Source organism: Arabidopsis lyrata (genome assembly GCF_000004255.2).
Source record: "Arabidopsis lyrata subsp. lyrata unplaced genomic scaffold ARALYscaffold_1, whole genome shotgun sequence".
NCBI classification, from domain to species: domain Eukaryota; kingdom Viridiplantae; phylum Streptophyta; class Magnoliopsida; order Brassicales; family Brassicaceae; genus Arabidopsis; species Arabidopsis lyrata.
In genome coordinates this window covers 14,806,498-14,831,983 of record NW_003302555.1, presented here as the reverse complement: position 1 = coordinate 14,831,983, position 25,486 = coordinate 14,806,498, and the positions used below count along the sequence as shown (strand labels likewise).

Sequence of the window (25,486 nt, the reverse complement as noted above, 5' to 3'; positions counted from 1 at the left end):
GTTAAATATTAAATATTTAAATATTAGAGGGAACGTATAAAGTTAACTTAAATATTTAATATTTAACTGAAAATAAATTAGTTTCTATAATTAAATGATTTCATTAAATATAATTTTTTTTACTGTAAATCACTTATATTATATCATAAAAGTTTACATGATACACAAAACCATTCAAATACAACCATTGAAACTAATAAAAAAAAGAAAGAAAAAAAAAACCAATCTGCAAAAAAAAAAAGAAAAAAAAAGTAATAAAGAATGGAGAGAATATAGAGCTCATAAATATCTATATATACATTTTTGAATGACTTTTAGCAAATAAATCCTGGAGTTGGACCTTATTTACGGATGAATGCCATTGGCATTAATTATTTAAATTTGAAAAATATTACTTAAAGATATTACCAATACGATTTCGAGAATCATAAATTCATATCTTCCTTAATTTTCTGAGTCATTAATGTGATAATCTTTAGGAAATATTTCTCTGTAAAAAAAAAAAATCCACATTAATGAAGGCATTAAAATCGACACTAACAATTAAATTATTTAGATGTTCAATTATTTTAAGATTCTTATATCTTATTTGATATATTTTTTTTAATATCTCATTCTTTAATTACTGCGTTTAGAATTTATTGGTTGTTACCTATTTTTTGGTGAAATTTATTGGTTGTTACTTAATAAGTAATTATGGTGCGTTTATTTTAGTTAATATCTAATTTAAAGGATTTGTTTTCTTTTATTATTAATAAATGAATAACATGTATAGAAATAAAAGATTTTTTTTGCGACTCCATAATAAAAATATTAAACTCTTATTTTCTACATTTCTTACACATAATATCCTCTTATTCAATAACAAAAAATATATATTACATATTTTTAAAAATATTTATAATATTTAAATTATATAAAAAATTTGTAATATTAATATTATTTCAACTCTATACAAATTTAATATATATGTATATATATCTTATGGGAACCATTTAAAAGAAATTTTTAAATTGACTTGAATTATATAGCTTTTAAATAAAAGTATTATTAAAAAGAAAAATAACTAAATAATGTTTAATTTCACGGGACGGGTAATATGATGGGACGGGTTTGGGTTGATATTTATAAAAGATCGTATACCACGGGTGAAATCCTAAAATTAACAATCAAAATAATCTATCAAACAAATTACATTTTGATTTTTTTAAGAAAATATAGCCCCGCGGTGTACCGCGGGTTAAAATCTAGTATATTTACAAAATAACAAGTTATCATTTAATAAAATCTAGATTCTGACGGAAAAGAAATCCATATTTTTATGTAAAACAACACAAAAGAGTAAAATCACAACTTTTGGAGATTTTCATGAACAAACGGTTGATGATACCCCAATTTGGAAAACTTTATAAATAGACATTTTGAAAACGTAGTGAGTAGTTACTTGAAAACAAAATACCCAAATGGCGAATAAGGAGAAGCTTCCATGGGATTTGGTGGAAGAGATCCTATCTCGTGTCTCTCCTACTTCTCTTGTAAGATACCGTTTGCAAACGATGGAACACTCTCTTCGACGACAAGACGTTCATCAACAACCACAAGATGACGTTTCAATTCATTTTAACAACTAGATCCAAGATTTATTCGGTTAGCGTCAATCCCAAGGTAGAGGTGCGTGAGTTAACCCTAAATACTCCCGGTTTAAAACCTCAGATACCTATAAGCTTGGTTGATACCAGTGGATTCTTGCTTTGTGGCATGGGTGAAGGAGCCGTGGTTTGGAACCCTTGGTTAAGACAGACTAGATGCATCGAGCCCGAGGTTAACCAACCTAGTTTAGATTTTATTGGCATAGGTTATGATAATAATAAGAGAGTTGAGGAAATTGTTTACAAGACCCTTTCCGTTTATATGAAGGACTTAGGCTCTACCGATACGTGGAAAATCCATGACTTTGCTTCCGATACGTGGACAGATGAAGATTTAGACGAAGCAAAATATAGTGAACTTGTTAATGTTACCGTTAACCATTACTTAACAAGTGTTGTTTCGTTGAATGGAACTTTGTATTGGGTTGCTTATAATGATGACAAGACTCATGATACTGACCCCTTCTCGTTCTACGTACTTAGCTTCAATTTTTCTAGCGAAGAATTCTTGAAGTTTTGTGATCTACCAAGTGGGAAGAACAATGCTTGCGATGCTCTTGTCCTAAGGGTTTTTAGGGAAGATCGTTTTTCGTTGTTGAAGCAGTGCCATGTGACAAAGAAGATAAAGATTTGGGTGGACCAAGAACAAGGTTGATAATCGGTACGGTGGGGATGTGAAATGGATGAGTTTCATGGAGGTGTCAATTCCTAACATGCCAGATTTAGTACAGACCAAATCTCATTCTCAGCCAAGTTACTTCATTGACGATAAAAGGATCATCATTTGTTCTTGTGATGAAACTGGTCGGGCTTGGATCTATGTTGTGGGGGAAAATAAGTTTATCAGTAAAACCCAATTGGATTCTGTCGTTGATCCTTGGCCTTTGCACTGTACCTATTTTCCCAGTTTGGTCCTGGTTCCTGGAGGTCAAAGAGAAGAAGCAGAATTACAAGTTAATTTTTATTTTTGGTTGCTTTATTTTTTTTCCTTTTTTATGGTTCCTTTTTTTTTTTAATTTTTTTTTGGACAATTTTTATGGTTCCTTTATGTTTACTTGTTTTTGGTTAACAAATAAGTTGTGAGCATACACAAACTGTAGTGAACATATGTGCTTAACCCTCAGCAATGGCATAATAGACTCAACGGTTTCTCTTCTTCCTCGTCAAGCATTTCATTACCACAAAAGATTGACAAAACCATCTGACCAGCTTCACTTGCAGACTTATCACCAGAGAGAAACACATTAGCTCTTCCATTTACCACAACCCAACTACATCCTGGTGTCTTCTTCACTCCTTTTATTCCCATCTCTTTCCTCATTTCTTTCTCCATCTCATGCCTCCCTAATCCGGCATACATGTTACATAGCGCCACATGTCCTGGTGCATTTACTGGGTCAAGCTCTAGCAACCGCATTGCAGCTCGTTCCGCTATGCCTGCCGCATCTCTATCTCTCCAGTTGAGTCCGCATAAGCCTAACAATGCGCCGTAGACTGTATGGTCTGGAGTGAAAGGCAGGGCTGAAATGAATTCCTCTGCTTCTTTTAGTTTTCCGGCTCTGCCTAAAAGGTCTATCATCGAGATGTAATGCTCGACTCCGGGTTGGATCGAATAGGTTTCCTTCATCGCTTTGAATAGTTCTAAACCTTTGGTGATGAGCCCAGAGTGGCTACAAGCTGAGAGGACTCCGAGAAAAGTTACAGAGTTCGGTTTCATCCCCGAATCAAGCATCTCTTTGAACAGTTTCAAAGCTTTATCCGCTAAGCCGTGATGCGATAACCCTATGATCACAGAGTTCCATGAAACTATATCTTTCCGGACCATCTTTGAGAATATCTCATAAGCATCGTCTATGGCTCCACATTTGGCATACATAGAGACAAGAGAGTTTTGAAGGATGAGATCAGGATCATAGCAAGCTGTGGTTTTTGCAATCACGCAGTGTAAATGCTTCCCTTGGTCGAGATTCGAAGTGGCTCCCGCAGAACTAAGAAGAACAGAGTAAGTCGAGTTCAACGGTTTCAGACCACATCTCACCATATCTGACAGTAGGGATGCAGCTTCTGCAAAAAGCTCGTTTTGGACAAGACCTGAGATCATAACAGTCCATGTAACCCCATCTTTGTCGTGAAGTTTCTGAAACAGATCAAAGGCCCTCGATACATCACCCGCATCTAGATATCCATCGATCATCGATGTCCAAGATACTTTGTCGTGTAAGCTCTCGACTCTCCTGAACAGAGTTTCAGCTCGCTCAAAATCCCCATTCTTTAGATAAGCGCTGATAATAATGTTACAAGACTGCAAATCAAAGCTTTCGTTGAGCAGAGACTGCGCTGAAGCAATCAAGCCAAATGATGCATACATATGAACAAGACTTTTCGCCAACCTTCCATCATGATCCACACTTTCCCACCCATTAGATATAACTTGTGCGTGCAATTGCTCGCCGAGACGACGAAATCCAACACCAAGACCACCACAAGCATAAGCAAGAGAGATGAGAGTTTCACCATTTGGTGATATTGCATCAACATCCTTCTTCATTTCAAGAAAAAGCATCAATGCTTCTCTATAGAACTCATTCCAAGCAAACCCACTAATCATAGCGGTCCAAGAAACGACATTTCTCTCAGGCATTTCACAGAACAATCTATAAGCTTCATGAACATCTCCATACCGACAATAACCATATACCATACTCGTCCAAGTAACTACATTTTTCTCACTCATATTCTCAAACAATAGTTTCGCCTCCTCCATTCCACCATTCTCAATATACCCTTTAATCATAGCGTTCCACGACACAGCATCTCGGCTAGGCATAGCATCAAACACCTGTTTCGCCTTCTCCGTTTCCCCATTCCTAATCAAACCCGTAACCAACGTGTTCCAAGAAACCACATTTCTCTCAGGCATTTCATCAAACAACTCGACTGCATCATCACTCCTTCCATCGTCACAAAGCGCAGTAAGCATCACAGTCCAAGAAACAACGTTCTTCGGCATTTCCCGAAACAATGTCCAAGCCTCATTCAATCTCCTACATTTGACATAACCCGTCAACATCGCATTGCAAGTGACGATATTCCTCTCCGGCATTACTTCAAACAAAACCCGTGCTTCATCCAAGTATCCAGCTTTCGCGTACTTGGTAAGAAGCGAAGTACAGTAAATGACACGGCTGATACTTCCTCTCTGAGGAATTTTGTCGAGCAAGTGGCGTGCATGTACAAGACCTCCCTCAGATAAGCGACGAAGAATAAGAGCTTCTTCATTAGAGAAACCACGACGATGGCTTCCATAATTCGATCCATAGAATCGACGACAAGATATCGAAGAACTGAGAGATAGTTTCGAGAGAAAGCCACAAACTTTCTTAACACGGAGTGCTCGCATTCAAACTATTTTTAAAAGACTCAGTTTTTAAAAGTGCTTATATACAGTAGAACCTCTATAAATTAATATTCGATAAATTAGTAAATATGATAAATTAATAAATTTTGTAGGTCCCAAGTTAGGCCAATGTAAAAATTAACTAAATTCGATAAGATAATAAGATAATAATTTTTTTGAAATCCATATATGAAAATATGGTCCCAAGTCGTTAAAAAAAAAAAAAAAAAAATATGGTCCCAATAATATCATAAATTAATAATCATGTAAATTTTTATATATATATATATATATTTATAATTATATATATATTAGGGGTTTTCATAAAATAGCCAAAATTTACTTTAAGTTTTCAAATTCTAGAATATGCATCATTTTTCAAATACAACTATATATGTCATTATTTATAAATTTTAATTTATGTATATCGTTTATATATGTAAACTCTATAATCTTTGTTATTCATTGTAAAAAAAATTATTTTCTCTTCGAAATATTAAATGTTTAAGTCTAAAACTATAAAATTTATAACATCCAAAACATTAATTTTATTTCGATCACATTGTTTTCCTCATATATTTTTTTTAAAAAATTCAACAATGAAAACAAAACTTTCTATAAATTAATAAATATTAATTTATATTATGAATTAATAATATCACTGTAAATTAATAAAATATCATAGTCCCAACATTATTAATTTATAGAGGTTTAACTGTATATACTTTGGTAAAGCTTTTGTATTTTTCATCGACACATTAATAAAGAAAATTTTATATATTCCCAAATAGTAAATCTGTTCTATATACATCAAAAGGAAACAAAACCACGTAAAAAAATTCATTCATACATACACTTTGACACACAAACTCTAAACTTGTGAAAATCCAATCAGCTGAGTGATTCCATAGCAACAAGATGTTTTCGTTTCGAAGCGAACCGGGAAGTGATAAAGGCTGAGGCTTTGAGATTGAAACAAATGATGATGAATTTGTGTGTGTTTTAAATGTAGCTGTAATAGTTGTCACTGGCATCTCCTATGCAAATGTAACCCAAAATAGCGACGAGGAAGACAACGTAGGATGAGAGATCAAGGGCTAATGCGCCCCAACCGATGAGTCCAGCGTGTTTTAGAATCGATGGTATTGCGACGCTTCCAACTGCTGATGCACCAGTCAAAAACTTGGCTGCATTGATCCAACTGAATTTAAAAAAAGGTTCATGTAAGCTCAGTGAGTTTTTAATATGCCGAGACTTAGAAAGTCGAATATCGTATCGATTGTTCCAAACGCGTTTATACGATAGAAAGTAATTCAAACAGAAATTCAGATTTTTTGAAATGCCAAACGCTAAAGGGGAGGTCTCCTTCTGTTTCTGGTTGATGCTTATGTTTACAGTTAACAGATGGATATAGCTAAAGATGATTATAGTTTTGCGTTCACTTGCAATGTAACGTAAATGCAAATGCAAACGTAAACAAATAATCGAGGCATGTATCGCACCTATTATCTGACTCGTTGAATAGAGATGTACTGTCTGATCCACCAAAGAAGAGTAGAGGCATTGGGAGGAGCACATACATTATAACTGCAAAGCAAAAGTAGAGAAAGAGTTTAAAAGCTATCACCTTTCACTGACACTTTTTATGTAACCAAACAAGATCTAAAATAGTCTACTTTCATCGATACAAAATGCAGCTTTCAAGTAAAAACAACTGTCAAGATTAAAGATCAAACCAGTAAAGAGATACCGGAGGTCGAGCGAAAGAACTCACCACTTAGCATTGGCCACCAATTATTGAACAGAGCACAAGCCTGGAACAAAAGTAGCAAACAAAGGGTTTAAAATCGTGGAAGAAGAAGCATAAACAGACAATAACAAAACTAGTAAGAATCAATGGGATACCAGAATCTGCAACACGATCCCTGTAGATACTAGGATCGCTAAGAAAGCTATCTTCCCCATATCCAAACAAGTGCGCAGGTATCCAGGTACGTCTGCCATTAACAAGTCCTTCCACAAGATAGCTGAATGCTAAGAAGAAAATAATATGAAAGCGACTTAGTTTTTTGAGTTTCTAATGATAACATTCATAAAAATCCAAACTTTAGGGATTCTAAGACCCTCAAAGATAAAATCAGTGAGCCAATCTTCAACTAAACAGAATAACACATCAAAAGAATCCCAAGAAAGTATCATCAAAGATCTGATTTTGTTTTTCAGTGGTAAGAGAGATCAAACTTATCCGGAATCTCGTTTCATTTTTACTCTCCTATCAAATTCGACATCAGACCTCAAATTCTACTTCTCCATTCGCTAACTAACTGTGACAAAAAGAAATAATCTCCAGAAAAATAAGAGAAACTTCATTTTTTTTTTTTTTGAAGAAGAAGGTTCAATTTTTACAAAAGATGACCTTATACTTGCCAAGCTCAATTACTTCCAAGAAATTCGACGAATTACTGAATCCAACCCCAATCGCCAGAATCAATTTCACACGGATCCAAAGTTCATAAGAAAAAGGGCAAGTCACACAAAAATAGCGACAATTTGAAGAATTTCGACCAGATTAGATGAGAATCATACCGAAAAAGGTTAGATTTACGCAGGAAGTTAGAAACGAAACCCTTTTGACGATCAAATCTTTTTCCACGAACCCGAGTGTTGTTGATTCGCTTCAACTATCAAAATTTTCAGACATTAATCATAAATAAGGTAAACCCCTTCTGTTTTTTAACTAAGAATATACAGAATTTCTGTTTTTGTAAAATTTGGAACTTCTATCAGCTGTGGTCGAGCTCATCGTAATTTTTGTATACCCTTTGACGATGACCGGCCATGTGTGTACCAAACCCGATACGGTTTGAAACTTATTTAGTCCGGTCCAGCCATGAGAAGAAGTACGTCGTGACATACGGATTTAGGATCGGATTCAGATAATTCGGGGTATAAGAGTTTATTATCCGTTCGGATTTTATGACTATTCGGTTCGGTTTCGGTTCAGATAATGTTGGATTCGGATCGGTTTTCAAAAAAAAAAACAATGTAAGAATTTATTCAACTTTAATAAAAATTGGTTTAATTATACTAATATTTGGTTAAATTTTGGAAAAATATATTATTTTAACAAATATAACTAATTTTTTTCCAATACCTAGGTTATTTGAGATATTTTTGTTATTTGGTATAAAATTGTAACTAAATATAACTAATATTTTGGATATATAATTTTATTTCTGATTTTTGGATATCCTTTCGGTTTCAGCTCAAATCGGATTCAGTTCAGATAGTTCGGGTAGGAGATTTCATTATCCGTTCGGGTTGAGATTAACTATTCGATTCGGTTTCAGAACCAGATTTTCCGGATCAAATTCGGATCGGTTTACAAATTTTGGGTATTATACAGAGTCCTAAGAAGAAGATATTTTGTCTCTACTCAAAGTAATAGTAAAGATTTGAAGTACTTGCAAATTGAACTTCAAAGTAATAAAACTAAGCTTTTTAATGTCTTGGAGTCTTTAGGACATATAGACATACAGAAAATTCCATTCACAAAACTAATTTTAATTTTGCCGACAGAAGTCGGAAAAGATAAATAAATTTGTAATTGAAACTATTCAACGACACGTATACGTAGTTGGGCTCCTGAAAAACTAAAATGGCCTATCTCCTCGATTTTTCAGTCCATCTTCAAATAAAAATTGCCAGCTGGCATTTGTATTACCAACAAAAATCCAAACACAAAAAAAAAAAAATTTGCCCTTCCTTCGATTTCATCCCCTTCCTCTCGAAGATCGAAGAATCATCATCTCAACAATTCTCCGTAAGTTTCCATTATCTTCTTCCTCTCAATCTCTTGCCTTCGATCGCGTAATTTCGATTTTGTTCTCTCGATCTGCACTTATCCCTTCGTAGATTTTTTGTTTCACGGAAAAAGTTTCGTGGAAATCATTTTAGATTACAAGTTTTTTTCCATGTGATTGGATCGATTTTGATGTCGATTAGAGAAGACTGAATTTGGTCAGGACCTTAAAATTTCGTTGAATTTGATTTGACCTTTCTTTGTGATTTATCATATTAACTCATTGAATTTGAGTTTTTGATGTTTTTTTCGTGATTTGTAGGATAATTCTTCGGACTGATGAATTAAAAGGGAAAAAGCTGAGTGAACCAATATAGCAGTTTAAGTCGTGACAAATAAGAGATGACTTTTAGAGGTTGTTTGGAGTGTTTGTTGAAGTTACTCAACTTTCTGCTGGCTGTTGTTGGACTTGGCATGATTGGTTATGGTATCTACTTATTTGTTGAGTACAAGAGAGTTACCGATAATTCTGTTACATTCGATTCCACAAATGGCGATCAAAGTTACGTTTCGTTTGGGAGGCCTATGCTTATGGCTGTGTCACTGTCTTCTAATGTGTTTGATAATCTTCCCAAAGCCTGGTATGTGATTATTGTCTTTTACTTAGTTATTATATATTGGGTGTCTTCTTTGGTTCTTATGTTTTATCACGTAAATGCAGGTTCATATACTTGTTCATTGGTATCGGCGTGGCTCTCTTTGTTATTTCTTGCTGTGGCTGCGTTGGTACTTGTTCGAGGAGCGTCTGCTGCTTATCTTGTGTATCCTTATTACTTAACTTGCTTTTCTTATCCAACTTTTCGTTTTTGATAAAATGTTGCCTTGCTTTATATTTGATGCCTTGAACTCTAGTTATATGATCAGGTTATTATGATAGGATCCTTTAGCAAATTTAAAGTGTTAACCTTTTATTTCCTTAACTGAGAATAGTACTCTCTCCTTCTGATCTTGTTGATCTTGGTGGAGCTTGGATTCGCAGCATTTATTTTCTTCGATAACAGCTGGAGAGATGTGAGTTATCTTTTTTTTTTGTCTGTTTCCCTCTTGGGCTAGATTTCATGTTAGCTAACCATTTTGTATCATTGTTCTCTAGGAACTTCCTTCTGACAGGACTGGAAACTTCGATACGATATATAATTTCCTGAGAGAGAACTGGAAGATTGTTAGATGGGTAGCTCTAGGAGCAGTTGTTTTCGAGGTAAGAGCAAGCACACTTTCAGAACTTTTGATCATTTCTTCTCTTCTCTTTTGTTCAATTGTAAAAATCAAGGCTAAATACTTATAAATTAAACTTGTCTGCAAACTATCTTGGAAAGTTAAATATCCATGGGGAAGTGTTTGTAGACTGTTGTATGGCAATAGAAACATGTCACCTCTATAAACTCTTAATGCTGATTTGTTTACTTGCAGGCTTTACTCTTCTTGCTTGCCCTTATCGTTAGGGCAGCTAATACACCACCAGAGTATGACAGTGATGATGAATATATAGCTCCAAGGCAACAAATCAGGCAGCCATTCATCAACCGCCAAGCCGCCCCTGTCACTGGTGTCCCAGTTGCTCCTACTTTGGACCAACGCCCAAGCCGCAATGACCCTTGGAGTGCACGTATGAGGGAAAAGGTAACAAGATTTAAACGTGCTGAAGTAAAAAAGTAAAAAAGCATTAGCACGATACCGAGATGAACTGATGGCTTTTTTTGAAACAGTATGGGCTGGACACATCTGAGTTCACATACAATCCCTCAGAGTCACACCGGTTCCAGCAAATGCCAGCGCAACCAAACGAAGAAAAGGGCCGATGCACCATCATGTGAGTCCATTTTTAAAAGTTGAAAAGTTCCGCTAATTCTCTTTTCAAGTGTCTTTATTATTTCTGCGTATAACAATCAAAGAGTGTCAGTAAAATTAGGGTTCCTTGTTTCTGGGTTGATGATGACTCTTAGCACTTGAGATCTCTAATCAACCTAGTCACGGTCTCAAAACTCATTTGTTGTGTCTGTGTAGTCTTTTGTAAGGACTTCTGCGTGTAACAACCTAGTCTTTTGTAATTCATCTTGGTTCCCAGTCTGATTCAGTCCTATGTTTCTTATTATATATAAAACTCACTTGCTTCATGTTACACGCCCAGAAATTTCGCATAACAAGGCAGATTAGGCCCTATTTTAGAAACTGTAACATCCATATGAGAAAGATTAGGCATATGTAACCAACCACACATTTTATCTGTTTCCGGTTTACAAATGTGTTAATCATAATTGCATTTTAACCAACCAAACATTTAGTCTAGTCCCAATTCTCAATTTCCGATTTACAAATGTGCTTTAGTCATAGTTGCACTTTTAACCATCCGACCATTGCTCCACATGATGGGGACTATGATCTCAATTGAGACCATTGCATAAGCGTTTGGTTCGTTATTCCAAAAAGTTGTGATCCTGGTGAGAAATTGAAAAGTAAACGAATGTAGCGACTTGTTCGAGGCCATTATCAATACCAAAAGCAAAAGTTTGATAGGCACGGAGAATCGCAGACTGTTATCGCCAACCTTCAAGGCAATTCACGTCATTTAAACTAGACGCCATTGCTCTGCTAATTGGCCTTTTTTTTCCCGAAAGTAAAAAGTTCACAGAAAGTTTTGAAAAGAAGAAACAAATCAATTTCTTAATGAATTCATCATTAAATAAATAAAAACTCTAGAAGACTAGAGAAGATGAGAGATTGGGACATCAGTTCTCCAAGGTGAAAAAAACACATCAATGTAATTAATCAGTCGCAAATTACCCATTTGTTTTCTTATATTCATCATCTGCCCACAATCAACAAAACTAATAAAAAAAAAATCATTGGAAGGATTTTTTTATTGGGTCGATCAGAACCTGTCGAGATATCACAATAACATCACTCAAATGTTGTCAGTGGATTGACAGACTGTGAATTGTTTATCGTCACTTCGACCGCAAACAAAATCCCAAATCATAAAAACAAAACTCAAATTGTAAAAGAAAAGATTTGTAATAGAAAGCTCAGAACTTCTTAGAGGGTTGTGTTTGCCATCAGCGATGAACTACGAATTGAATTCAGGAAAACAAGCTAAAACCTAAAACTATAAAACAAGACCAGAGAGACGAAGAAATTACACTTATTTGTTTCAAACGGCGAAGTAAAGACTATTTATATGCAATGACTGGGTTTAAGAAAACCCTAATTTGTTCGTTTTTGGCAACTCTTTTTTTTTTATTGCTGGCAACTCTTTGTATTATTAAATTGGTTAACCGAAGAAAGACCACAAAACCATAAAAAAAAAACGTAGCAACTTTTTTCATAAAAAACCACAAACATCAGAAATAATGTTCTTTCTATTCCAAGATTTTATGTTTAGATTATTATTAATTGTTGAAATTGTTACTATCAAATTTTTTGAGATTTTATAAATTCTCAACAAATCATCAGAAATAATGTTTACACCATGATGTAATTATTTTCAATAAATCAAAATATTAGAATTTTAATATCAATAACTCCTCTATACTAAAAAGAAGAAAAGATAAAACTCAGTGACATAGTTTGGGTGAGAAATAGAAGTAAAAACATGGTTAGAGATAGACTAGAAACTGTGAAGAAGAAGTAGAAAAAAAAAAGGAGGAATTTTTAAACCGATCCTAAACCGAACATCAAAACTGATTAACAAAAACCAACTTGTGTCAAAGGAAAATGCTACTAACGGAGCTATCATCATGGACACGCCAAATGGTCTCACCCAGAAGATTAGCCACCGATAAAATCGTTAACTGCGGGAAGTAATTCTTCTCCGCTACTGGTAAAGTATTCGTCACTATCACTTCTTGCAACAAACCACTTGATAACCGCTCTATCGCAGGTGGACTGTGACATTGATTCATTCAACAAAACAGTCTTTCAGTTCCATATACCAAAATGAAAAAGAAAGTGGCAAAATCGAGCTAATGGGTTTACCTGAAAACCGCATGTGTACAGCAAGCGTAAACCTCACGTGCACCCTCCTCGTGTAAAAGAGCTGCTCCTTTCACAATGGTTCCTGCAAATATGAAAAAAAAAAAAACTGGTTCTTAGTAATAATGTATGCAAGATATCTCGACTATGGACTAGAGTTTTCGGCCTCCAAATGAGAATGGTGTTTAGAGATTGTTGTGGGAAAGAGTAGAGTTTGGGAGCTTTTGTTGATAAGAAACATATAGATACAAACTGGAATTTCTGGAAATTTTTACTCACCAGCGGTATCAATCATGTCATCCACCATTACTGCCACTTTCCCTTTAACATCACCAATTAGGTTCATGACCTGTGGGAAAGAATATTATCAACGCATGTGAACTTGCGTGAAGGAAGGATAATAAGTATTTAGAAAAAGGCCAAAAAAAGAAGGTAAATTTATATATTACCTCAGCAACATTGTGGCCGTGACGCCTTTTATCGACAATGGCAAGTGGCGCATCAGATAATTTCTTAGCAAATGCACGTGCCCTGGCTACTCCACCAACATCAGGAGAAACCACTACCAAATCCTCAGAGGAAATTGACTTGCTAGCAAGATAATCAAGAATCACAGGCTGAAATGTAATCACGGAACTCGGTAAGATTTTAAAGGTTGCATAAAAAGTAGAGGTCTGTCTATCAAAAAGGTAGAAACTTGAGATACCTGGCAATAGACATGATCCACTGGTATGTCAAAATAACCCATGGACTGTCCTGAATGAAGATCACAAGCCAGAACCCGATCTGCACCGGCTTCTGTTATAAGATTTGCTACCAATTTGGCAGCAATGGATTCACGCCCTTGTGTCTGGAAACATCAATAGATACATCAGATGAAATTACTTGACATACTGTATCTACCAATTAAGAAGACCAAAAAACCTGATCAGAATATCACAAAAAGAACCTACCTTTCTATCAGCTCTTGCGTATCCAAAATACGGAATCACAGCTGTTACTTTCTTAGCTGATGCTCTTCGGCAAGCATCCACCATGATCAAAAGCTCCATGAGATTCTCATTCGTTGGAGTGCAAGTAGGCTGCACCAAAAAGACATCGCAACCTCTAACACTCTCTTTCAGCTGAACGTAAATCTCTCCATCAGCAAATCTCTTTATGCTAACCTTCCCAAGCTCCAAGCCCATATACCAAGCAATTTCCTTCACATATTTCCAAGAACTTAGCAACTTTTTCACAAGAAGAAAACCAGAATTAAAAAACGGACCAAAGGTCTCGAGAAAACTACCTGAGATAGAGCTGGATTTGCAGTACCAGAGAACAACTTAAGCTTGGTATTGTTTCTACTAACCGATTTCTCCAACCGTGAAGAATCAAAGAACTTTGGAATTGTCGTCTCATTAATAATTGGAATCCGAGCGTTCCCGTTTAGTGCCTTAGGCAAATTGCATTTCTAACAAAAACAATAGCAAAGGAATTATGAAACCAAATTCACAATGGTTAGACACAAAGTTTAACCACCTCACGATCTCTCTTTCATCTCTCTACAAACATAAGCTTAACCAAACATTCATATCGTTTTCAACACAGCATAACTCATGCAGCATTCATCACACAAATTCCAAATTCTACATTCACATACATGGACAGAATCAAGCCAAGAGCAACAACAACAAGATGTGGCACTGTTCTTAAATCGTTCAACACACAAATTCTCAAAAATTAGCTATAAACAGAAGATCTAACAGATCAAAGCATAGATTCATCCAAAAACTATTTGAGTTTTCTATATAAGAAATCCAGAACAAATTATGAAACGAAATGTGAATATTGGATTCATACATTAACAAGGAAAAAAAATGCTCACCGCGTAACCAGAAACGCAGATTCGAGAGCGAGACTCAGTGGTCCTGAAGGAAATCGAGGAACGAGAGAAGAGAGACGAAGAAGACGATGACAGATACGACGGAATCTTAACGGCGGGAGGAGAAGTCAGAGCCAACGACGCCATATGTAAGAATATATATACGTCGGAAACACCTGAATACGTCAGGGAATCTCTGAGTCACAGAGGTATCAGAGTCCTCGCCGTTAAGAATTCCGAGAACTGATCGAAGGAGATTAGGGTTTCAGGACTCGAGAAAGAGAACCGAATGAGAAGGAGAAGAAGAAGAATTTTGTTGTTCTTCTCCGGGAAGAAGAGTGACTCAAGCGGTGCGGCGATGGTCTTCTCTCTTTCTCGATATTTGGAATTTTTCAATTTTATTTTTGTTGCACAAAACATATATATATATATATATATATAAATAAATAGGAAATTGTTTAAAACGATATCGTTTTGGTTGATGGCTAAATCTGATGGAGCTTTCTGCTTATACGTGTAGAGTCAAAAAAGAGAATTTGTTTTCATTTTTTCTTTCTTTCTTATTTCTGTATTTTTTTTTTGGAAATATATATTACTATAATTCATCCAATCGAATGATTACATATTTACATGTACTTAATTTGATTCTGTTAAAAATTATTAACTTGGAATATTATGTTTGAATTTTTATTAACTTTATTTTAAATACTTCGAAACAATGACAAATGGTGTTAATGAATTTAATCTAATAGGATATTCATATATTTGATCTGATCAAAAAGATTCTGTTACATCTAAAAACTTGGAAATTTTTGCTAAATTTTATTTTAATTAAACATGCCATAAAACAGCAGTGTCTTTAAATCTACTATACAAAGAGATGGTGTATTTGGTAAAACTAAAAAAGAGAAGGTCATATGAAAGAATGTTATTAATTTAAATACATCAAATGGTTACATGTTAGATATTTGATTTGATTACATGTAAAGTTTTTTAAATGCCATATATAGAAAACAAGACTATAGAATTTGTGCATAACCAAAAAAAAAAGAAGACTATAGAAGTTGTGATAGAACTCTTATCATCGAAGAATCCAAACACAAATTCTAAAGAATCTCAGATCATCTCCATCAGTAGATATGATAGGAGTTTCTCAAAAAAAAAAATATATATATATTTAATTAAATTATTTGTTTTTTTATTATTTTTTAATAATTCAACCAATAAATTTGTGACATGTGTGTAGAAATTGTGTCTCAAAGTTTCTGGGCAGAGAAATTGTGTCTCTCTCTCTTTTCATTTATGACTTTTTTTATTACTCCCTCCGTTTTCGAATAGTTATCGTTTTAGAGCTTTTTTGTTTTAAATTAGTTGTCGTTTTAAGGTAATAATGTAATTTATGTCAATAACTACCCAAATTACCCTCATTTTATTGAACACAAATTATTTGTAAATAATTACTTATCATTTTTATGAGTTTAATATAGTCATTGTATACCTTTTCTTAATTACTGTGCTTCATCTCACCGATGGAAGTGCTCTCATACGTCTCTGATTCCTAATGCCACTTGTTTCTAAGCATTTTTCATGGCCCACTTTAGGATTCCACTAAAGCCATCACTAATTGTGAACATAAATTTCTAAAAAGAAAAGTTCTAGTAATATCTTTTCAGCAAAAAGCTAAAAGAGAGATGAGAGGAGACCATTCGTATTTTGGGTTCTTTTGGGCTATACAAGTAGATTGGGTCACATCATTATTATTGGCCATTGGCCATTGGCCATTGAAACAATTGAAAAGTGCACATTTGAAAAAGAACAAGTCAAAATCAAAAAGTGAAGATGTGATTCTTCTCCTAAATGAAAAAGGTTACAACTTACAAAAGACCTCTTCAAGATACTACAAAACATCATAGAGAGTGCCTCAATGCTTGTTTTGACACGTCAAAGAACGCCAAATTGAACATATTTGCAGTCATACAAGTAAAATTTGGGTTTTGAAAAGAGAGATTTGTAACTCAATGAAGTTTAAGGATTTGCCATTTGTGTGAAACTGAAATGGCAAACGGCTTAGAATAATAATGATAAAAGACCTATTGAACCCTTTGAGTTCATATAACACATTAAATATATAAGGAGATGTGATTAGCCATTGCCACGACCTCTTGCGTATCCGAGTCCATTAGAACATTTGCAGTATCATTTTGCTCTATATGATTACATGTGGTCAATCATATTTCCATCTACCTAAAACCAAGCTCATAACGGATTTTAGGTAGACGCATTGACCAAAATGTCTCTAAGTTCATTGACCATTTTAACTCATAGCCTCCACTAGACGCATAGTGTCTTCAGCTCATTGCTTTCGAGTTTGAAACTTTCTATCTCAACTAGGGTGATTATCATGCTTGCCTAATTCGACCCCTTAGGAATTTGACAACTAGTTCAACAACTAGTTAAAGTAAAATTATCATGAAAATTAAATTATGAAAACACCATTCTTCGCTTTGTCGAAGAATATGCAGAGAGAAGCAGAACTAAAGAAGAAAAGAACACAAAAGGGTATCAGAAAACACAATCTAAAAGTCAAAAGATTAAAACTTGAGGAACATGAGTTTCTAAAGAAAACTAGTTTCATCAAGAAGAGAAAACACAATTACTAAGCGCTTCAAACATCTATAAGATTCAGATCAAACACAAACCAACTTGACTATTGAAAAAGACTGAACCAAACAAACTTCAGTCGAATGCAATCTGACATGTAGGTGAACGCCTGAACGACAATGACAACTCCTTGAGCATCTCAAATTTCTTGTCCCGGTCAGTGGATTTAGAGGAGATAGTTACCTTCTTTAAACAGCTTCCGCTTCTTAAGATGAATGCCACTACTTCTTTCTCTTCTTCTGTTCCTTCATATTTTACCCATTGGAGAGTTTCAAGACTCGTTAACAGACATTCAGGAACTGCACTCGGTTCATTCCAGCACGGCCGCAGTTCGTTAAATTATTTTTCCTTTGAACCCACAAATCTAATTGTAGTGAGGAAATCTATATCCGGAAAATCTTCCCAACGCTGAACTGCTACAAACCAATTGTTGAAGACCCAAGGTTCTTTATAAATAATTTAGTTGAAATGTTTTTTTTTAACTTGAGGGTTTCTTTCAAGTTCTAACCCAAGTAAAACATTATTATACTAGTTCTAAGATTCAGGTGTGTTTTCATCTTCCCTTATAGCTTTTTGTTAATACAATGCATCATTTACTGTAAATTCGATTATAACTTGTTTGAAAAAATCCAAAAAATGAAACACAAGACCCTAAAAATTTACATTATTTATCGAGGAAACGTTAGGGAAGCGTGTTCGTTTGAAGAAGATGAACGAACAACGAACAACGAAGTAGGATACGCCGTATGTGTCTATCTTTGGAGACCATTACTTGTCATTTGTCTGAAATTTTCAAATGGGCTGGAGGATTGATTGTCCTACTCCTATCGAAAAAAAATCACAGAAATAAATTATGATCATCTCAATTGCTTGCTGGAAAAATGTAACAGAACAAAGAGATCAGAGTTTATACCACAGGGGAAATATTAGATTGTCGAAGAGCACGAAGCTGTGTGCTTTCCATGTTTTCAAGTAACTGGGTTACTGTGTTTAGATGAACGCCGCTGTATCGAGAAAACGAAACTTGGGTCAGAACACAAGAGCTACAAACATGCACTCTTCATTATAAAAGGGAGTTATTGGTTTTAAAGCAATCTATTAGAATTCAACTACAAGTGATACAAGATTTGATGAGTGCATGTCAAAGGAGATAAAACCTGTGCAATCCGCTTTCTATATGAGCATCCAGAGATGAAATCACCGGAGGAAGCTGCGCCAACGCCTTAAAAAAATGGAAAAAAATGCATAAGACACACAAGTCCTTATTTATGTCATCATAGATTCTACACCATAACATACATACTTGTCCAGTGGACTTAGTCAGCGAAGCTTTAGCCAACAGATTCTTCGGGAGCTTTGCCAACTGGGCCTGCACATAGCCATATTCAAAAATCGAGATAAAACATCTGTTATTAACCTTACACAATGTTTCATTGTAGTAATTTTTACATGAAAACGGGAGGAGATAACGAGTTTCCAATGAAATACAAGGCATCTTATGTTTAGAACAACAACGAAACTGTCGCAGACTAGTTAACATCCACTCATTCGTCTGTGTTTTCGTAAGATACTAGATAACATTCCCCAGTTTCTATCATCAGAATCAACCCAAAGACCACCAACAAACCAACATTGTTGCCAAAATATACAGAAGAAGATGACTATAATCAAACAAACTAATAAAACCAATCCTAGAGCAAAACTTACTTGCCTACTTGTGGCCAAAGTCACCAAAAATCTCATCCTCACTTCACTAACTTAGATTAAAATTTTTAACCTCTAAAGATATTGACATAACACATGAAGGATGCAAATTGGATCACAGGTTCGAGAATTTACAAAACTCATAGCTCCCACAAGCTCAATCAGAATGTATTCAACGTATTTCATCCAATCGCACGATCTTCATCGGTGACTATGCAAGCACGTGTTTGAAGAAGGTACCTGAGAAGAAGACGATTGACGCATCAGTTGTAGAAGGTTAGCAGTAGAATTCACGGCTTGTGAGATTTGATCGGCGACGATTGCTTTCGCCGTTCGATCACCTCCGCCGATTCCTCTTGAATTTTCCGATGACGTCGCCATTTCTCTTTCCAAAGTTTGGTTTTGTTCACTTCTATTTTTCAATAAATGGGAAAATATAGGTCTTCCCTTGTAAATATAGAAACTCTTCTTCGCGGCCCTGTACTTTTGATTGATACCAAGTTATTCCCAATAATTTTTATTTCTATGAAATTGACGCCCTCATATCAAACCGGGACTAGATTGGTGTTCACAATCCGGTACATGTAAACCAAACCGAATAATGAAGTTTATTTGTATTCAAGTATAGTATGGAATAATAATGAGAAGAAGATGATATCTGGGTGATTGGTAAGGGCTGGTAGTTTTGGATGTAAAAGCTTCGGTTTTAAGAACTTTGATTGAAAAACCTTTGACTGCATAAACTTTTGCTGTAGAAACTTTGGCTGTTAAAATCTGATTGGTAGAACAAAGTTGTATAAGATGTGACGATTATTTTTTAAAAATTATATATACTAGGCTAATATCCGCATAACGTGCGGGTTTTTCATCCATAATTTGTTAGTTATAACAATTTACATCGATTGAATTAATTTGATAAATTATCTTTTTGGTGTTTTTTCTAATAACTAACAATTTGATGTATTTCTCTAACTCTCGAGTAAATAGTTCATTATATTTTTTAGATACATTGTTTAACACTTATTTACAATTACTTACCTTAAAAACATATATATATATATATATATATATATATATATATATATATATATACACTTTGTTATCTTTAAAGTAATTTTAAATAAACGAAAAAGTAGTTTTGATTTAGTATCTTATATTTGTCTTAAAATAAACCATAAATTCAACTAATATTCATTGTCACTAATCCTACATATACTATAGTATATAAAAACATGAAATAAATTCTAATATCATATTATTTAATTTTTATACGTTAATAAATCTAAAATTTAGTAAAAAATTTATTGATTTTATGTTTATGCATAAGTTTATACAATTTATACATCTAAATTTAAATAATTTAATTTCTATATGAGTTTGATATGCTTTTGTAACTAATCAAATTAAAATTACTTAATTAATAAGTTAAAATATATCAATTTTCATATAAGCAAAAATTAATGCATGATTTAAATTCTAAATTAAATAAAATAAAATAATAAAGTAATATGTCGATGTGACACATGGCACTCTCTCCACCCTTTTTGGTGTGCCCCTTTTCAAAAATGTTTTTTTTAGATGTCCATTTTCAAAAATGTCCCTTTTTAAATCTAAAATTTTTATAAAGTTTTATTAGGTTTATAAGGTACTTATGGATTGTAACTACTACTTGAAGACTCGATCCAAGTATTTATAAGGTTTTATAAGGTGTTTTTAAAGGTTTTACAAGTTATTTTAAAGGATTTTAAAGGTTTTTCAAAGGTTTTACAAGATATTTTAAAGGTTTTTAAGGGTATTTAAAATGCATTTATAAGGTATTTATAAAGTATTTATAAGATTTTAGATACATAGAAATGTAGTTTGTGTATGTTTTAATAATATTACATACATATTTGGGTAAGTCTTATATTTTTAAGAGCATTTTTTATAAGGTTTTAAAAAAGGGGTATTTTTGAAAAGTGGCATTGAAAAAGTGGCATTTTTGCAAAAGCCCCATAATTTTATTAATGATAAGAATCTAGAAAAATACAAAAATTCATAAATAAATGAATAGAAAAATATTTTCAATAAATAAACAAAATATGTATTATTCATTCATTTTTAATATCCAAACATTGCATTAAAAAGTAGGTAAACTAAAAATCAAATTATTAATAATAAAATATTTAACTAAAATAATGACAAAGGTTTAGAAATAAAATATGGTTTAAGTGATCTTCTAAAAATAGTATGCAACTATTTGTTCTGAAATTTTTTTGATTAATTGTAGACAAATTTGATCTTTAAATATTTAAAATATGTTTTACGATAATTATTTTGGTAAACTAGTCAACATAAAATTTTGCTAACATACCAAATAAGCATTTGAAAAATAAATTAGAAGGTAGAAATAGTTAAAATACTTATCTTGAATGATTCTTGAGCATAATACTTATGTAGAAATTGCCAAGCTGTGTTTTCGTTGCGTCGTTAGTTTTTGTTGCTTCCTTGGACGCGGTCGCATTCAATAGTGATACCGCCGTTTTTATATTTGGCCATGAGAAGATTCTGCATATAACGACAGTCCTCAGTCGCGTGTGCTTTGCTTTTGTGATATTCGCAGAACACTGGTCCCGGTGCGGTGGAGTCAACATCCTTTGCCCACTTGTTCCATGGTCGCGGCGTCGGTCCTTCGCTGTTGATGATGAACGTTGCTGGCTTAATTCGTTCTTGGCTTACGTTTCTTGCTCGATATACTTTGATGCTCTGTGCAGTGCGTGTCTTCGAGGGTATAATAGTTATGGCTAATTATAGTGTTTTGAATGTTTTTTTTTTGTGGAGTAGTTGTATAATTTTGAGTAATCAAAAATTAATAAAAATATTAATGATGCAGCAATTTATGAAATAATTGAATGGCATATATGAAAATATATGTTTTATTAAAAATACTATTTTATAAACTCTTTTATACCAATATTAATGGTAATTATGAAAATAAAATGATTATTATTGAAATAGATATTAAAAGAAAGATTGAAAAATGATAATAATTAATTCATTAAAAAATATTTGTGAAACAATATATGTGAACATGTAGATAGATTCTAATTATTATGGGGAGAAGAAAAAAGAAAGTTTTTAATTATTATTTATTTAAAATCTTTATTATTTGTTTGAAAGTCTCATATTTGTGACTTAAAAAATTAAACGTAAAGAAAAAAGAAATGGATAAATTGTGATCGGTAAATTTTTGGCTTTTAAAACTTTTTTAAAAAATAACACCCGTTAAAGCATTTCCCAATCACCCACTCAATTGCATATCATGAGATCAGTTGATGATAAATACATGACTTGAACATCTAATTAGTCAGTTTGTACTTTCTTAGTCAATTTAGATCGTATAATTTGTTTTAAAAAAGGATAATTTATATACTAATATATACTAACAAGTGAATTAAAATTTATAATCACTCCGTAATTTTTAGCATTTGTGTTAGCATGACTAATGGACTATGTTCATACCATGTACAATCACAAAACTATATCCATGTTTTTTTATTTTATTCTATTGAACTAGAAAATGTCTCACATATATTCTGTATTATTTTTTCTATCTTGAATTTTGCTTAAGCTTCCAATTTTTTACCTAGGATTACTCTTGTTTGTATTTTGTATAAAGTGTTTATATTGTGTGTTTCTCTTGTTAATACTCCAAAGTGAATACCATATATTGTTTCCATAATATCTAAATTTGGCCTTTTGGACGTGAATTCAAAAAATTTGAACCTGATCGATCATATAAAAAAGCACATGTCCAACAATCTAATTAAGAAACTAGCTAGATAGCTTAACTAACCCCACAACTCGAGCCAGTGAACGTGGTGGCCTTTTATATATATTATTGAGCATCCCGCACATAATTTCAATGTGACACTTTTGATGGTAGTAATGCGACTTTGATAATTTACAGTCAGGTTTTACGTGAATTCATAATATATGGTAACTACTTAGCTATTTTTGAGTGTTTGCATTGACCACGCCAAATAGATGATTCACTAACTTTAGACTTGCTAACTGATTTCCAAAATGAAAATTTTAATGTCAGTAATTCGAATTTGTTTTTTTTATTAATTTTTTAGTTTCTCGGATTTTATTTTCGATAATTTATGGTTTCTTTTATTTCATAGTTTCTAATAATTTTATAATTTCAGATTTGGTAATTAACATTCTTTAATCAATAATTTAGTTCCTGAGTACAAAATCACATTTCCTTAGGTTCTTAATAATTCGGTAAATGACCAAAAATTAATTTTATTTGTTTTTAACAATTGTCTTAGTAATCGGTAATTTAGTTTATTAGTACAAATTTACATTGTTTTTAATTTCTTTGATTTTATTTGTTGTCGATTCATGGAATTGGTCCTTTCATTTTTTGGATTTGTGATCACAAAATGTTCACTTAGTTTCAGAATTTGCTTTACGCAAACAGAGAAAATAGATTGGCAAAGCGGTAATGAAAAATAACACATTTCTGTATATATGTGAACATGGAAATCTTCATTTTGGATTGTCATAATTTTCAAAATAGTCAAATGAATACTCTTCATTTTCTCACAAAAATTGTTTCACAATGATTACTTACAAATGTGCAAACATCATTTACTAAAGATTAACATTCTCATTATATGTTTACTACATTACTTATAAGTTATATAACTAGTCACAATACCGTGAGAACGTCTTGTCAATTTTTTTTTTTTTTTTATAACCCATTCCCAAATAGAAATTGAATTTATTGGATAATATCATTATGTTTACTTTTTGTTATCAAACCATTATACAACTTCTCCACCGATGCCAACACACTTATCTTTCCGTGATAAACATGAAAATTTGATATATAATTATATCATTTTTTATAAATGCAAATTAAAAAAATTATGTTATATTTGACATAAATTTAGCAATATTTTTAGAATTTTATGAAGTCCAAAAATGGAAAAGGAAAGTATGATTTGTATTGAAGTATAGAATGGAATAATGAGAATTTAAGTACAAATATTACAACAATCTTCAACATCTTCTATATGTATAACCTATAGTATCAAACAATTACAAAATTGGACAGCTGAAACAAAGAATATATCAGAAACTAGAATCTAATTCCGGTCTTTAATTTGATCTATTGGATGATATATCAACCAAGACAATTCACATTCGCAGGCTCTATCCTACAGAGTAAGTTCCCCTAACGCAATACAACTTTCTGTTTGGTAAAGTCATCTTGTGATCTTCAAACTGACATTCTCCAGAAATCTCAATATGTATCTTAATCTCATCTTTTTCTTCTTCTTCTTCTTCTTGTTCGTTTTCGGTCTTAACTACTATAGAATGTCCAGTAGAATGCGACCTCCAAAACCGTAAATTCGATGCTTTCATTCGTCTTTCATAGCTTTCGATTTCATCTGTATGCTCTAAACTACCAATAGTAGTAGTAGGATGCTCCTCGTGAACGATGATTGTCAATGTGTCACGGGGCAAAGGCTCGTCGTGGATTTCAGATCTAACTAGATCGATTTCAGGAGCTTCTATCGGCTTTTCTAGCGATGTCCGGTCTTCTACATCAAGCTCACGCCTGCATACCGGGCAAGTCTTGTGTCCTTCAAACCAAAGATCAATGCAAATTGTGTGGAAGGAGTGATTACAAGTAGAAATGAGCCTAATGGTGTCATCATCCATAAACTCTGTTAAACAAATGGAACATTGATCCGTCCCATGATCTTTCACCGAATACGGATACTCAGGGAAGGATTCAATGATCTTGGAGTCGAGACCGAGGTTTTCGGGTGGATTAGACGGTTGGATTAGGTTACTAGGACGGTTTCGGTTTCGGTTTCGATGGTTATTCCAAATCTTCATGAGTTTCCTAAATAAACATCCACAGAAGAAGAAGGAGAAGAAACCGGTGAAAATGATGAAGAGAAGACTACCGGTCAAAACTATGGTGACCGGGGAGGAAACGAGGGTGTGTACTGGTTTGAAATTGTCTGTCTCGGTCGTGGATAAAGACATTTTGAGACCGTGTAGTGAAACGGTCGGATCAGAAATATTGTGACTGGTTTCATAGGTAGCTTGAGGAAGAAGAAAGGGTTTATTCTGAGGTTGCCGTGTGGGAAGGGTAATGTCAGTGGGGAAGAGAGAAATGAGGAGAAAGGTAAGGTCATACATATGCCAAAGCTTTTAGAGTTTTGAGCGAGTCTTTGGTAAGAGAAGCTACGTGTTATCTTTATGACCAATTAATTTATTTTTATTTAATTTTACATTCTAGTTCAAGGTGATAGATCTTCTAGTTATGATCAAAATTCATGGCTTTATAATCAAATTATGAAAATTAAAAAGAT

The 25,486-nt window shown here is 33.4% G+C and overlaps 7 protein-coding genes across 9 annotated transcripts; 2 read left to right on the top strand and 5 right to left on the bottom strand.

Annotated features, from left to right (window-relative positions):
- Window positions 1-1,448: 1,448 nt before the first annotated feature.
- Window positions 1,449-2,638, top strand: LOC9327052 (putative F-box/kelch-repeat protein At1g32430; the record flags this gene model as incomplete). The annotated part of the gene is given in 3 exon segments (XM_021014186.1): window positions 1,449-1,540; window positions 1,542-2,286; window positions 2,288-2,638. Coding segments are annotated over 3 exon segments (1,173 nt in total), but the record flags the coding sequence as incomplete, so codon positions are not given.
- Window positions 2,639-2,713: 75 nt separating this feature from the next.
- LOC9329783 (pentatricopeptide repeat-containing protein At1g32415, mitochondrial) lies at window positions 2,714-5,060 on the bottom strand. The gene has a single exon (XM_021014185.1). The coding sequence runs from the start codon at window positions 5,047-5,049 to the stop codon at window positions 2,770-2,772; it is 2,280 nt and encodes a 759-aa protein (XP_020869844.1). The 5' UTR covers window positions 5,050-5,060; the 3' UTR covers window positions 2,714-2,769.
- A 744-nt stretch (window positions 5,061-5,804) lies between these two features.
- On the bottom strand, window positions 5,805-7,776 carry LOC110225169 (vacuolar protein sorting-associated protein 55 homolog). Of its 2 annotated transcripts, none has more exons than XM_021014188.1 (5): window positions 7,633-7,776; window positions 6,952-7,073; window positions 6,821-6,860; window positions 6,549-6,633; window positions 5,805-6,247 (listed from the first exon to the last, which is right to left on the bottom strand). In XM_021014188.1, exons 2-5 carry the CDS (start codon window positions 7,048-7,050, stop codon window positions 6,049-6,051), a joined length of 423 nt encoding a protein of 140 aa, XP_020869847.1. In that variant the 5' UTR covers window positions 7,051-7,073; window positions 7,633-7,776; the 3' UTR covers window positions 5,805-6,048. The 2 variants fall into 2 exon arrangements, with proteins under 2 accessions (XP_020869847.1, XP_020869846.1); XM_021014187.1 differs by having other exon boundaries at window positions 6,952-7,080; window positions 7,633-7,775.
- A 979-nt stretch (window positions 7,777-8,755) lies between these two features.
- LOC9327051 (tobamovirus multiplication protein 2A) lies at window positions 8,756-11,022 on the top strand. Of its 2 annotated transcripts, none has more exons than XM_021013731.1 (7): window positions 8,756-8,869; window positions 9,171-9,489; window positions 9,570-9,669; window positions 9,839-9,919; window positions 10,002-10,106; window positions 10,319-10,528; window positions 10,615-11,022. In XM_021013731.1, the coding sequence occupies exons 2-7, from the start codon at window positions 9,251-9,253 to the stop codon at window positions 10,720-10,722; spliced, it is 843 nt and encodes a 280-aa protein (XP_020869390.1). In that variant the 5' UTR covers window positions 8,756-8,869; window positions 9,171-9,250; the 3' UTR covers window positions 10,723-11,022. The 2 variants fall into 2 exon arrangements, with proteins under 2 accessions (XP_020869390.1, XP_020869391.1); XM_021013732.1 differs by lacking the exon at window positions 8,756-8,869 and adding an exon at window positions 8,973-9,066.
- Window positions 11,023-12,383: 1,361 nt separating this feature from the next.
- On the bottom strand, window positions 12,384-15,158 carry LOC9327050 (ribose-phosphate pyrophosphokinase 2, chloroplastic). The gene is made up of 8 exons (XM_021014260.1): window positions 14,745-15,158; window positions 14,166-14,330; window positions 13,831-14,079; window positions 13,584-13,727; window positions 13,327-13,494; window positions 13,157-13,226; window positions 12,881-12,962; window positions 12,384-12,790 (listed from the first exon to the last, which is right to left on the bottom strand). The coding sequence occupies exons 1-8, from the start codon at window positions 14,886-14,888 to the stop codon at window positions 12,610-12,612; spliced, it is 1,203 nt and encodes a 400-aa protein (XP_020869919.1). The 5' UTR covers window positions 14,889-15,158; the 3' UTR covers window positions 12,384-12,609.
- A 2,789-nt stretch (window positions 15,159-17,947) lies between these two features.
- On the bottom strand, window positions 17,948-19,605 carry LOC9327049 (tobamovirus multiplication protein 2B). The gene is made up of 5 exons (XM_002890941.2): window positions 19,347-19,605; window positions 18,706-18,771; window positions 18,560-18,624; window positions 18,316-18,406; window positions 17,948-18,226 (listed from the first exon to the last, which is right to left on the bottom strand). The coding sequence occupies exons 1-5, from the start codon at window positions 19,485-19,487 to the stop codon at window positions 18,221-18,223; spliced, it is 369 nt and encodes a 122-aa protein (XP_002890987.2). The 5' UTR covers window positions 19,488-19,605; the 3' UTR covers window positions 17,948-18,220.
- A 4,479-nt stretch (window positions 19,606-24,084) lies between these two features.
- LOC9327048 (RING-H2 finger protein ATL81) lies at window positions 24,085-25,449 on the bottom strand. Its single transcript, XM_021013558.1, has one exon. It carries the CDS (start codon window positions 25,311-25,313, stop codon window positions 24,312-24,314), a length of 1,002 nt encoding a protein of 333 aa, XP_020869217.1. The 5' UTR covers window positions 25,314-25,449; the 3' UTR covers window positions 24,085-24,311.
- Between the last annotated feature and the right edge of the window lie 37 nt (window positions 25,450-25,486).

What these genes read in the sequence shown, in the direction of transcription:
- LOC9329783 (XM_021014185.1), bottom strand. Translation starts at nt 5,049, where the DNA reads ATGCGAGCACTCCGTGTTAAGAAAGTTTGTGGCTTTCTCTCGAAACTA.
- LOC110225169 (XM_021014188.1), bottom strand. Translation starts at nt 7,050, where the DNA reads ATGGCAGACGTACCTGGATACCTGCGCACTTGTTTGGATATGGGGAAG. An exon ending in GGATCGTGTTGCAGATTCTG is followed by an intron (nt 6,861 to 6,951) that starts GTATCCCATTGA and finishes CTTTTGTTCCAG; the next exon opens with GCTTGTGCTCTGTTCAATAA. An exon ending in TTGGTGGCCAATGCTAAGTG is followed by an intron (nt 6,634 to 6,820) that starts GTGAGTTCTTTC and finishes TTTGCTTTGCAG; the next exon opens with TTATAATGTATGTGCTCCTC.
- LOC9327051 (XM_021013731.1), top strand. Translation starts at nt 9,251, where the DNA reads ATGACTTTTAGAGGTTGTTTGGAGTGTTTGTTGAAGTTACTCAACTTT. An exon ending in GCGTCTGCTGCTTATCTTGT is followed by an intron (nt 9,670 to 9,838) that starts GTATCCTTATTA and finishes AACTGAGAATAG; the next exon opens with TACTCTCTCCTTCTGATCTT. An exon ending in TAGGAGCAGTTGTTTTCGAG is followed by an intron (nt 10,107 to 10,318) that starts GTAAGAGCAAGC and finishes GTTTACTTGCAG; the next exon opens with GCTTTACTCTTCTTGCTTGC.
- LOC9327050 (XM_021014260.1), bottom strand. Translation starts at nt 14,888, where the DNA reads ATGGCGTCGTTGGCTCTGACTTCTCCTCCCGCCGTTAAGATTCCGTCG. An exon ending in TCTGCGTTTCTGGTTACGCG is followed by an intron (nt 14,331 to 14,744) that starts GTGAGCATTTTT and finishes TGTTTTTGTTAG; the next exon opens with AAATGCAATTTGCCTAAGGC. An exon ending in CAAATCCAGCTCTATCTCAG is followed by an intron (nt 14,080 to 14,165) that starts GTAGTTTTCTCG and finishes AAATATGTGAAG; the next exon opens with GAAATTGCTTGGTATATGGG.
- LOC9327049 (XM_002890941.2), bottom strand. Translation starts at nt 19,487, where the DNA reads ATGGCGACGTCATCGGAAAATTCAAGAGGAATCGGCGGAGGTGATCGA. An exon ending in TGACTAAGTCCACTGGACAA is followed by an intron (nt 18,625 to 18,705) that starts GTATGTATGTTA and finishes CATTTTTTTAAG; the next exon opens with GCGTTGGCGCAGCTTCCTCC. An exon ending in ATAGAAAGCGGATTGCACAG is followed by an intron (nt 18,407 to 18,559) that starts GTTTTATCTCCT and finishes TTCTCGATACAG; the next exon opens with CGGCGTTCATCTAAACACAG.
- LOC9327048 (XM_021013558.1), bottom strand. Translation starts at nt 25,313, where the DNA reads ATGTATGACCTTACCTTTCTCCTCATTTCTCTCTTCCCCACTGACATT.